Consider the following 12990-nt stretch of genomic DNA (forward strand, 5'->3'; position numbering starts at 1 on the left):
CATACATAGTACTTGTTCAATCGTCTGTGATTAAAGTCTTACATTTCATCGTTTTACGTTCAAGATATTCAATGTCAATAGCATGGCCACATCTTTTCTATTGTTCTTAATCAACGATAGGATTGAATCACTTGGTCATAAAGAACCACACACCAGCAAACACAGATGAAATCAGAAATAGTATTCCGAGTAGATTAATGGCAACCTTTCTTCTAGTCTGAAATGGAAAGCAGATATAATTTGAATTTTAAAGAAATTTATCAATGTATTTATAAAACTTTTCATAATTTTGCTACATTTACTGTTTATATCAAGATATACTATTCGAAGTTCTTACTACCACCAGGTAAAGATTACAATTGTCTAAGCCCTTTTTTTTTGTACAACCTTTCGGAATTTATGCGTTATAAAGCTCTATATTTTCTTTTTTGATTTGCACTATTCTTATTCCAGCGTCACCGATGAGTCTTCTGAAGACGAAGCACGAGTGTTGCATAGTCAGCACTTTTTTGATGACATTAAAATGTTAATTTTTCTGTAAATTCAGCTATAAAAGGCCTCGAAATGATAAAGGTAAAACAATTCAAACGGGAAAACTAACGGCATTTTTTATGTACAAAAAGGTTAACGAGAAACAAAAGTTATATACATCAACAAACGACATCCACTGAAATACAAGCTCCTGATTTACGACAGGTACTTCCAGAATGTTGCGGGTTCAAACTAAAAATGTAGGTAATATGTGCGACATCACCGAAGGAGAAATACGACGGAAAACATTAGTGGAATATAAACTACTGTCCCACCCTAAGCGCCTGCGTTCATCAATATATCTTGTTCTTGGTGTTCTAAATTAAGTATAATGTGAAGAATTTATGGGGCGTTTGTAATTAGTCTTGTTTTCTGTTTTCTTTTTGGTTTTGCATTGCCCCGTTTGTATATACACACCTTTACTTTTCTGTATATAATGCATAGATAACATTCATTAATAACCAAACTCACCTTTGATTTTGTTCTATCTTCAATCTTAATCAAGTTGTCTCCAATTGCTTGTTTACGTTTTTGTTGGACACACCTCTCCCTCATTTCAACAGAAATTTTCCGTGCATCGTTGAGATCTTCTAAATTGCCAAATTTCAAGCAAAAATGAATATATTGTTGATAAAGATTGAAATGGTATTGGGTAGTCAGAAGTATACCACCAAATGTTGATTGGAGTTCAAATGCTTTTTTGTACTTTTGTTTAGCTTGATCAATGTTGTTTTTCGTGGGAAAGAGGAGATATGTTTCAGCAATTTCAAGGTAAATCATCATACAGATTAGCCAATCTTCTCTCATAGTGATAGCTATTTCATTTAAGGTTTGTGCTTGCAAAATAGCTTTTTCAAGACACTTTTCACTTTTTCCTTCTCGCCATTCAATAAAGCAGCACTTTAAAAGAGCGCGATTGATCATGCATTTATGATAGAGAGTAAATTTTGGCGCCATTTTTAAAGCACCATAGGTGTAGAACAAAGTTGATGAACCCTCTCCTTGCATTTCCTTTAGCCTTTGTATGATCTTGTGCAGATTTTTAGTTGAAACAGTTATCTCTGATCTCAAAAATCTAATAATGCCATCGCGATGTTCTACTAAAGCAGCAATAGGTAGGTAGTTTTTATAACTTTTTTTTGAAATAACACTGCAACCTAACTGCGAGATTATACGCAAATTGACTGTCAGTCAGACTATCCATTTTTGTTTCATTGTTGCCATATTCAGTGACCATGCTATTATTGTCGATTCCATCCACCACTTATTTTTACTACTTTCATGCATAATACTTATAAGTAAATCAACAAGGAAAGTTTCCTTGATACTTTTAAAATGAGCAAATATTTTTTCCATATTTCCCCTTTTTTTTAGTTTTGTATGAAGTCAATTTGAAGTGTTTTATTTCATTCTTGTTTATCTCCCCATTAGCATATTTTTCAAAGAGTTCCATTTCTCTTGAACTCCTGAATTTGTTTGCTAAAAATGTTTGCACAAAATCTTTTGTCATTTTTTGTTCACTTTCTTTTACTAATCTATGAAATATATCCTCTGTATCCTTTTGTAGAACGGAACAACCCTTTAGATAAAGCACGGGATCTGTGGAAGTGAATGGATAAACAGAAATGTTTGGTTGAAATTTTATTAAATCGAAAATAATATTTTTGGCTCGTTCTAGGTAGTCATATGATGATAATTCTGCATTTCCATACATCCGAAATGTTACTCCTATTGCACAACATAAAAAACTTTTATATATTCTCATTTGAAAAACATTTGTATCTAAATAAGAATGAAACTTTTCTAAGAGAAGAGTAGCATGACTTAAGTAGCAGACATTTCGTTTGATAGATTCAATTAAACGAAGATCTAAATCCATAATGAAACAGTAGTGTTTCAAAAGATAAGATACTTCTTGTTTAATTTGTTCTTTTGTTTTATTTTTTCAGACTAGTCATACTATGTATCGATATACTCCGTCGCTCACCATAACCCTTAACTACTGCAACAGAATACTTCCTTAAAGTAATAATAAGGTTATTTATTTCAGCTTCTTTTTCTCCTTCTGATAAAAAATCCGGTAGTAAACTTTTACGAGTTTGACTGTCCCTTTGGTGTCTTTCGTCCCTCTTTTTTTTTAAGAAGCATCACCGATATGTTATCGTACACAAAATACGGCGCATAGCTCAGCACACACTGTACCTTTTTTGTGAGATCATTTTGCAGTCTTTGAAGTATTAAATTAAATGGCTGAAAAACCAAGTCAGCTCCTAAAGTTTGTTTGAATATTTCATCATTTTCTAAAAGATGTATATAATTTTCTATAGATGTTTGGGTATTTTCTATATAAGTAGCTGCAAACGAAAGCGCTAACGGCAAACAATCTAGTTTTTTGGCTAATGTTGTGACGTCCTCCCTGCTATATTCTGCAAACTCAAAGAACAAAAAAGCTTAAGTTTCCGTCATTCTGTTCATTTCCATGCCGTACTTTCTGTATTGAGTGATCATAAATCTTTTGTTTGACGTACCTATGACATAAATCTTTTGTTTGACGTACCTATGACATAAATCTTTTGTTTGACGTACCTATGACATAAATCTTTTGTTTGACGTACCTATGACATAAATCTTTTGTTTGACGTACCTATGACATAAATCTTTTGTTTGACGTACCTATGACATAAATCTTTTGTTTGACGTACCTATGACATAAATCTTTTGTTTGACGTACCTATGACATTATATAAATAACACATAGCTGAGAGGGTGATAGAGCAGATTGGTACCCCTTGAAAAAGTATTGTCAACCTTGGCTTCGCCGCGGTTGACAATGTTTTCTCGTTGGAGATCTTTTGCTCAAGGATATGGTTTTAAATAATTACCAGCAGATCCGATTCATGTTTCATTGTTTTTAACTTTATTGATTGACAAGAAGTCATCACCTTGTACTTTAGATTCGATAATTTATGCTTTAGCTCAATCATGTAAAAGATTAAATGGAAAACCAGTCGTAAAGAAGGACCCTGTTACCTCGGATATAATACTTGAACTCTGTAAAATTAATGAATTTGAAAATGACTTGCTTATTGTTAGAGATTTGACTATGATTTTGATAGGCTATGCTGGATTTTTGCGCTTTGACGAATTAAGTTCTATTACATGTAGGGATGTTAAGATTTTTGATGATCATATTTCTATTTTTCTGCCCCGGTCCAAGACCGATCAATACAGACAAGGTAACGAGATACTTATTTCTAGGGGTAACACTTTGGCATGTCCAGTTGTTATGTATAAGCGATACATTTCACTTGCTAGTTTGGATGTTAATTCGGATTATTTTATATTTCGACCGATTTTTAGGTCTAAGGGGTTAGCTTAGTTGATATATAAGAATAAGAAGTTAAGCTATACAGCCACAAAAGAGAATATTGTACGTAGATTAAAGACTGTAGCTCCTGACTTGAACCTAGGTTTGCATTCTTTACGTTCTGGTGGTGCTTCTGCAGCAGCCAGGTCAGAAGTAAATGAGAGATGTATTAAACGTCATGGAAGGTGGAAATCAGATATTAGCAAAGATGGTTACATTGCTGATTCCTTAGATATGAGATTATCAGTATCTAGAAAACTTGGTTTATAATTTGGGCTCTTTTCGTCCCTTTCTTTGCGATCTCTAGATTACGTTGGGCAGTCGGCAAATATATATTTGGTTATTGTATTAATATTATGTATTATAGTGAGATTTATGGTATAAATTGCAATGAGATTACATCAGTAAAGTGTGTACTTATAATTTTCCGCGTTTCGCAGTATAGAGGAAAATTATTGTACTAACGTTCCGTCTGATTAATCATGTGATTATCACATGTTTACATGTACATGTAATAAATGAGCGGGAAATAATCCCGTGGAGTAATCACTCTCTACCCAACACCGATACAGTCAAGTTTCTTAACGATATTTGTATATATCGTTTTTCATTAATATTTCATATCTAGATCTTAATTGGGTTTTTATTATGTTTGTGCAATGTATTATTGTTTCATGTTTCACTTTATATCATTTTTTGTTTTGTTTTATGTCATATCTTTAAGTATACTGTCCAAGTATGACTCCGGAAACGGTCTTTCGAGCATATTAGCTTTCGACTAATTTAGGGTTTGGACACAGGTTTCCAACGCCGTCTATCGACATAGTTGGTTTTTCCTGGCCGGCGGGATCGTTAAGGATGGAGAAATTTTGATGATTTATAATTATTAATTACAACTCAGTATGTTATGCTGTATCGTTATATCACACATGCTGTTATATTTCACATGTCATGTTTATTTATTTGTAATAAATTCGGTGTCCTCTAGATTACGTTGGGCAGTCGGCAAATATATATTTGGTTATTGTATTAATATTATGTATTATAGTGAGATTTATGGTATAAATTGCAATGAGATTACATCAGTAAAGTGTGTACACTATTCGAAGTTCTTACTACCACCAGGTAAAGATTACAATTGTCTAAGCCCTTTTTTTTTGTACAACCTTTCGGAATTTATGCGTTATAAAGCTCTATATTTTCTTTTTTGATTTGCACTGTTCTTATTCCAGCGTCACCGATGAGTCTTCTGAAGACGAAGCACGAGTGTTGCATAGTCAGCACTTTTTTGATGACATTAAAATGTTAATTTTTCTGTAAATTCAGCTATTAAAGGCCTCGAAATGATAAAGGTAAAACAATTCAAACGGGAAAACTAACGGCATTTTTTATGTACAAAAAGGTTAACGAGAAACAAAAGTTATATACATCAACACACGACATCCACTGAAATACAAGCTCCTGACTTACGACAGGTACTTCCAGAATGTTGCGGGTTCAAACTACAAATGTAGGTAATATGTGTGACATCACCGAAGGAGAAATACGACGGAAAACATTAGTGGAATATAAACTACTGTCCCACCCTAAGCGCCTGCGTTCATCAATATATCTTGTTCTTGGTGTTCTAAATTAAGTATAATGTGAAGAATTTATGGGGCGTTTGTAATTAGTCTTGTTGTTTTCTGTTTTCGTTTTGGTTTTGCATTGCCCCGTTTGTATATACACACCTTTACTTTTCTGTATATAATGCATAGATAACATTCATTAATAACCAAACTCACCTTTGATCTTGTTCTATCTTCAATCTTAATCAAGTTGTCTCCAATTGCTTGTTTACGTTTTTGTTGGACACACCTCTCCCTCATTTCAACAGAAATTTTCCGTGCATCGTTGAGATCTTCTAAATTGCCAAATTTCAAGCAAAAATGAATATATTGTTGATAAAGATTGAAATGGTATTGGGTAGTCAGAAGTATACCACCAAATGTTGATTGGAGTTCAAATGCTTTTTTGTACTTTTGTTTAGCTTGATCAATGTTGTTTTTCGTGGGAAAGAGGAGGTATGTTTCAGCAATTTCAAGGTAAATCATCATACAGATTAGCCAATCTTCTCTCATAGTGATAGCTATTTCATTTAAGGTTTGTGCTTGCAAAATAGCTTTTTCAAGACACTTTTCACTTTTTCCTTCCCGCCATTCAATAAAGCAGCACTTTAAAAGAGCGCGATTGATCATGCATTTATGATAGAGAGTAAATTTTGGCGCCATTTTTAAAGCACCATAGGTGTAGAACAAAGTTGATGAACGCTCTCCTTGCATTTCCTTTAGCCTTTGTATGATCTTGTGCAGATTTTTAGTTGAAACAGTTATCTCTGATCTCAAAAATCTAATAATGCCATCGCGATGTTCTACTAAAGCAGCAATAGGTAGGTAGTTTTTATAACTTTTTTTGAAATAACACTGCAACCTAACTGCGAGATTATACGCAAATTGACTGTCAGTCAGACTATCCATTTTTGTTTCATTGTTGCCATATTCAGTGACCATGCTATTTGTCGATATATTCCATCCACCACTTATTTTTACTACTTTCATGCATAATACTTATAAGTAAATCAACAAGGAAAGTTTCCTTGATACTTTTAAAAGGATCAAATTTTTTTTCCATATTTCCCCTTTTTTTAGTTTTGTATGAAGTCAATTTGAAGTGTTTTATTTCATTCTTGTTTATCTCCCCATTAGCATATTTTTCAAAGAGTTCCATTTTTCTTGAACTCCTGAATTTGTTTGCTAAAAATGTTTGCACAAAATCTTTTGTCATTTTTTGTTCACTTTCTTTTACTAATCTATGAAATATATCCTCTGTATCCTTTTGTAGAACGGAACAACCCTTTAGATAAAGCACGGGATCTGTAGAAGTGAATGGATAAACAGAAATGTTTGGTTGAAATTTTATTAAATCGAAAATAATATTTTTGGCTCGTTCTAGGTAGTCATATGATGATAATTCTGCATTTCCATACATCCGAAATGTTACTCCTATTGCACAACATAAAAAACTTTTATATATTCTCATTTGAAAAACATTTGTATCTAAATAAGAATGAAACTTTTCTAAGAGAAGAGTAGCATGACTTAAGTAGCAGACATTTCGTTTGATAGATTCAATTAAACGAAGATCTAAATCCATAATGAAACAGTAGTGTTTCAAAAGATAAGATACTTCTTGTTTAATTTGTTCTTTTGTTTTATTTTTTCAGACTAGTCATACTATGTATCGATATACTCCGTCGCTCACCATAACCCTTAACTACTGCAACAGAATACTTCCTTAAAGTAATAATAAGGTTATTTATTTCAGCTTCTTTTTCTCCTTCTGATAAAAAATCCGGTAGTAAACTTTTACGAGTTTGACTGTCCCTTTGGTGTCTTTCGTCCCTCTTTTTTTTTAAGAAGCATCACCGATATGTTATCGTACACAAAATACGGCGCATAGCTCAGCACACACTGTACCCTTTTTGTGAGATCATTTTGCAGTCTTTGAAGTATTAAATTAAATGGCTGAAAAACCAAGTCAGCTCCTAAAGTTTGTTTGAATATTTCATCATTTTCTAAAAGATGTATATAATTTTCTATAGATGTTTGGGTATTTTCTATATAAGTAGCTGCAAACGAAAGCGCTAACGGCAAACAATCTAGTTTTTTGGCTAATGTTGTGACGTCCTCCCTGCTATATTCTGCAAACTCAAAGAACAAAAAAGCTTAAATTCCGTCATTCTGTTCATTTCCATGCCGTACTTTCTGTATTGAGTGATCATAAATCTTTTGTTTGACGTACCTATGACATAAATCTTTTGTTTGACGTACCTATGACATAAATCTTTTGTTTGACGTACCTATGACATAAATCTTTTGTTTGACGTACATCTTTTGTTTGACGTACCTATGACATAAATCTTTTGTTTGACGTACCTATAACATAAATCTTTTGTTTGACGTACCTATGACATAAATCTTTTGTTTGACGTACCTATGCCATAAATCTTTTGTTTGACGTACCTATGCCATAAATCTTTTGTTTGACGTACCTATGACATCAAACTCCGTACAGTGATCGTTTCCGTTCCGGAACTTTTTTCCTTTACTCCATCATTAGTGTAGAGTAGTATTCGGGCCCGTATGCGGATCGGAACTGGAACTGCCGGGGAGTTTGCTATGACATAAATCTTTTGTTTGACGTACCTATGCCATAAATCTTTTGTTTGACGTACCTATGACATAAGATGTTGTTTGACGTACCTATGCCATAAATCTTTTGTTTGACGTACCTATGACATAAGATGTTGTTTGACGTACCTATGACATAAATCTTTTGTTTGACGTACCTGTGCCATAAATCTTTTGTTTGACGTACCTATGACATAAGATGTTGTTTGACGTACCTATGCCATAAATCTTTTGTTTGACGTACCTATGCCATAAGATGTTGTTTGACGTACCTATGACATAAGATGTTGTTTGACGTACCTATGACATAAATCTTTTGTTTGACTACCTATGACATAAGATGTTGTTTGACGTACCTATGACATAAGATGTTGTTTGACGTACCTATGACATAAATCTTTTGTTTGACGTACCTATGACATAAGATGTTGTTTGACGTACCTATGACATAAGATGTTGTTTGACGTACCTATGACATAAGATGTTGTTTGACGTACCTATGACATAAGATGTTGTTTGACTACCTATGACATAAGATGATTCGTGTCGTTCATGTCAGACATTCTGACAAAGACCGTTTTGATCATATCATGGAAACGCGAATAAATACCCCTTTCCTTGCACATTTCTCCACTGTCGATTTTGAGATTTGTCATCAAAATAGATAATGACATAGTCATACTTTGCATAGAACTACATGGAATTCGCCAGATTGTAGCAGAGGGAAACGTTGCAGAAAATTGATTGGCATATGCAAATGAGGACTGTGTCTTTCCTGAACCATTTGGACCTAAAATATTAAAGATTTATTATAACACAAAAATGTTCTCACTGATTGTAGCATTTTTTTTAATTCTCCTAGTTTATTAAAAAAAAATTAAGGAAAAGAACACGTATAAGAAATCTATATTTTTATCTTATATCATCAATATCGTAGTTAATTTTTATGCCGTTATTTTTTTTAGGTACATCGAAGAAGTGGCGGTTTGCTTTTGCGTCCAAATATTTTATCACTTAAATAGACCATATACATTGTTGAACAAATGTCGGATAAAAATGTTTGCCCACTTTTTCATAACTGTAATACATGGAAAATATCCTCTTTTGTAAATTGTGCTGAAAAATTACTTAGTCCCCAGTTTAAAAAATCGGGACAGATTCGTCAAACAATTTCAGAATTGCTGATGCACAGGTTCAACATGTACCCAATCTATCCATGACGTGTCAGGTACATGGTGTTAAAGCTAACGGAAGTGTTGAAAAACATATAAGTTGATAATGACTAAATATCAAGGACAAACAATAATTGGGACAATTCCTTTAAACCATTCTATGATAGCAGCTCACCAACTTCAACGTGAATGCAATTTTTCTGTGAAGTTTTATCGCTCTAGATTGAAAGTTGTAAGAGGAGTTGATTACCTAAAACTGGTACCATCCTTTGAAAAATCTGTTTAGGAAAAGTATGGAAATATGACGGAAAATCCTTTACAAATTTTATAAACACAGCGGCACAACTTGAACGTTTGCGCAATCTTATTTCAGAGATCTGGGTTGATAATTGAATAATTGATTATACAAAAATTTCAGACTGTCTAACAATTCGCCCAACATTTCAAACTATAGACCGGTTTTGGACTTCGTCACCCCGACAAAAAAATGTCACAAATATTGACATAATAGATATATAAATATATTGATAAACCTAGTTTGTGCTTTGTTTTGTTATGAGACGTAAGACTCTTGTGGGCTCTTTAAAAGGATTTAAAATGCACATACAAATGTGGATAAATAATCTCAGGCAATGGAACTGTGCAATTCAGTGTAAAATTAGTCGAGTAGATCAGTCTTCCTGTTGGAAAATCAGTAGCTTTTCACCTTCTGAAATAGCGCCATTTTTATTTGCAACTAAAACTCCCATTTAAGGAGGTAGACCTAGGTTAAGGGAAATAACTCTTAAAATCATCAGTACGTTTGTGTCAACCATTTTCATAAATATATTCTAAGCTTCTATGTTACATAGATTATTTCCAATCTGTTTCAGTTAAATGCTTTAAATACATTGATGATACTTGACTTTTACAAACACATACCTAATTTAAAGAGTTATCTCCCTGAACAAAGGTCTACCTCCTTAAATGCTATTCAATAATGAATTCAGCGTTATTATCAACTCTCTGGTGTGTATTTCGTTTATTTCTTTTTCCATTTTGTTATGAAGGGCTATTATAATTACCTTTGACTAAGGACTATGCGGTTCTTCTCAATTTTTTCAACCATTTCCCGAAACTGAATAGTTTCCTTGAAATTATCAACGACTTTCATACATGTTATGTCAAAATGTTCTAAAATAAAAAAATAAAAAAATAAAACTACAAATTAATGCTTAACTTCGAAAAATGTTTTTCTTTCATCAATTATAACATATACATGTACGGGTCATTTTCAAAAAATGTCGAATTTTCAGTACACCCATGCTAATTTTTTTAATTTCTAATGGAAATTTCAGTTGTAATGGTTTAAATGAAAGCTTGTCGGATTTGTGATTCAGAACATCAATAATAAACACACCTTACATCTATTTTGATAAGATTAAACTGCATTTAAGTCCGATTTTGGGGGTATTTGTGTGCGTACGTTGTCAGAAAAACACATTTCAAATGATTTTTTTCCGATTTTCTGATCGCCTTGATATCTGCACAAGGGACTTTTTAAGAACGTTAATTATCATTCTAACGACAAATCGTAGCTTCTTTATCATTGTATGTTACAGATTATGATCTACAAACTAAATTCAATCAGCGTACAGGAGGTTCATATCTATCCTGTTACCGCTACTTAAATCAGTCGTTAAATTATTCTCCCTATGAATATTGAATCAGTCAGTGTTGATTTCAAAAATGCAAAGTAATCTTTACATTAATAACGCCTCGTTTCTTGAACGACAGTGTAGAGAAAAGAAATTTCAAGACATTTAGTGAAAAAAATAGAGCGTACTTTTTTTTTATGTCTATGCTGTTACCAACCATTTTGATTAATTACACTAACAGTATGGTTGTAAAAAGTGCAATAACGTGTTGGAAACCAAATTCACAATAGAAAACCATAATCACTTCACCAAAGGGAGTAGTTATTTCACAACAGCAATCAAAAACGAAGAAATTTGTCTATCCTGTTATGTCTATCCTGTTACTATGGTTGCTATGGTTACAGTAACAGGAAAGACAATTATAGACAAAAACGTCGTTAATTTTTTTATCTTAACATGTAGGTGGAAAACGAATAAAATATTTCATTGTTAGAACTCATCTTAAGGTTATAACGTCTTAATCTTTCCAATTAAGCATTTACAGGTGCAATACTGATATCGGTAACAGGATAGACAAAAAGGTAACAGGATAGACTTTTATATAGTGATATATCAGAAACGTACGTTCCTGTTACCAACGAAATAAAGAGAAAAGTAAATAAACTTATGAGGGATTAACTTGATGTTGGGTTTATTTGAAAGGGTGAAAAAAGGCCGAACAATATAAATTGCTATCTTAGACTTGCATTACTGGTGGTAATTTTTACAACCTTTGAAAACCAATTTTTAGAGCCATTTTCCAGTACAACCTAGAAAATTGGCAAATAATCTATTATTTTACAGAATGAATATATATAGAAGTCTATTCTCTTGAAAACCATCTAATTGGTAACGTAAAACAAGCTTAACATTTTATCTAAACCTTTTCTTAATAACCCAAAATTTCTTTTGAAAATGGTAACAGGATAGACAAAATATTGTTTCAAGATATTATTGTATGTCATTATTAAGATTGCATCTTTTAATATGTTGTTCTTAAAGTACTGTTTGTTTTGATTTGATTATGTAGAGGGTTGTTTGAATAAGTAACTTTTTACAAATTTTTTAATTTCAAAATTCGACATTTTTTGAAAATGACCCATACCATAAGAAACCATTATAGGTCAATAACACTTTTAACATAAACATTTAATTAAAATTTCAAAAATTTAAACGATTTTAATGTTGAGTTATTGAAAGTATTATTATGGCTGTACATAAAAATAAGTTACGGATATTCATATAGTTCTTTAATATTTAGAATCAAACTAGAGTATTACAAAAATGAGTCGACATAGATGATATAGACGTTTGCTAGCATCCTAATCTTATTCAGTACTTGCTTGAATACCAATGCTTTTTCTGCGAGTAAAGCCGGAAGCATTTAGTGTTTTACTCTCCGGAAGTTTTAGCTCCGATAAGAATACTACTCTACAACATTATGGACTTTAGGAAAATAGATCCGGATCGGAAACGATCACTGTACGGAGTTTGCATTCAGTTGTAACATAATGCCAAAGTTATCAACAAAAAAGTTTGGGCTTGGTATCAGAGTGTTGTTTACGATTATGATCAAACTGTTCTTATTCTTATCTTTCAGTTGTTACTTTCATAAACCCATAGCTAGTGCAAGAACAGCAACGAATTAAAAATTCAACAACTTACAAATTCCTACAGATTACAAAAGTGCATGAATCAGATTAAAAAGAACTACGTGCAGTGTCCTAGATAAAAAAAAAATATATATAAAAAGTAAAATCACAAAAATACTGAACTCAGAGGAAAATCAATTCGGAAAGTCCATAATCACATGGCAAAATCAAATAACAAAATGCATCAAATACGAATGGACAAGAACTGTCATATTCCTGACTGTAGAAAATGGTGGATTGAACCTGGTTTTATAGCTAGCTAAATATTTCCTACATCCACAAAAATTGTTACCCACGAAAATAAATGAAACGCAGTTATTGATCTGAATAAATGTTCCGACCGTGTACATTTGTCTAGTTAAG

At 32.5% G+C, this 12990-nt stretch overlaps 1 protein-coding gene across 1 annotated transcript; it reads right to left on the reverse strand.

Moving 5' to 3' along the window:
• On the reverse strand, positions 1-2484 carry LOC134683944 (uncharacterized). The gene is made up of 2 exons (XM_063543257.1): positions 1003-2484; positions 1-217 (listed from the first exon to the last, which is right to left on the reverse strand). Exons 1-2 carry the CDS (start codon positions 1537-1539, stop codon positions 128-130), a joined length of 627 nt encoding a protein of 208 aa, XP_063399327.1. The 5' UTR covers positions 1540-2484; the 3' UTR covers positions 1-127.
• Between the last annotated feature and the right edge of the window lie 10506 nt (positions 2485-12990).

Source organism: Mytilus trossulus, chromosome 9 (genome assembly GCF_036588685.1).
Source record: "Mytilus trossulus isolate FHL-02 chromosome 9, PNRI_Mtr1.1.1.hap1, whole genome shotgun sequence".
NCBI classification, from domain to species: domain Eukaryota; kingdom Metazoa; phylum Mollusca; class Bivalvia; order Mytilida; family Mytilidae; genus Mytilus; species Mytilus trossulus.

Bases quoted from the DNA above. Each gene is read 5' to 3' on its own strand.
- LOC134683944 (XM_063543257.1), bottom strand. From the start codon at position 1,539: ATGCAAGGAGAGGGTTCATCAACTTTGTTCTACACCTATGGTGCTTTA. The intron at 218-1,002 runs GTGAGTTTGGTT...TTTCCATTTCAG, and splicing joins AAGATAGAACAAAATCAAAG to ACTAGAAGAAAGGTTGCCAT.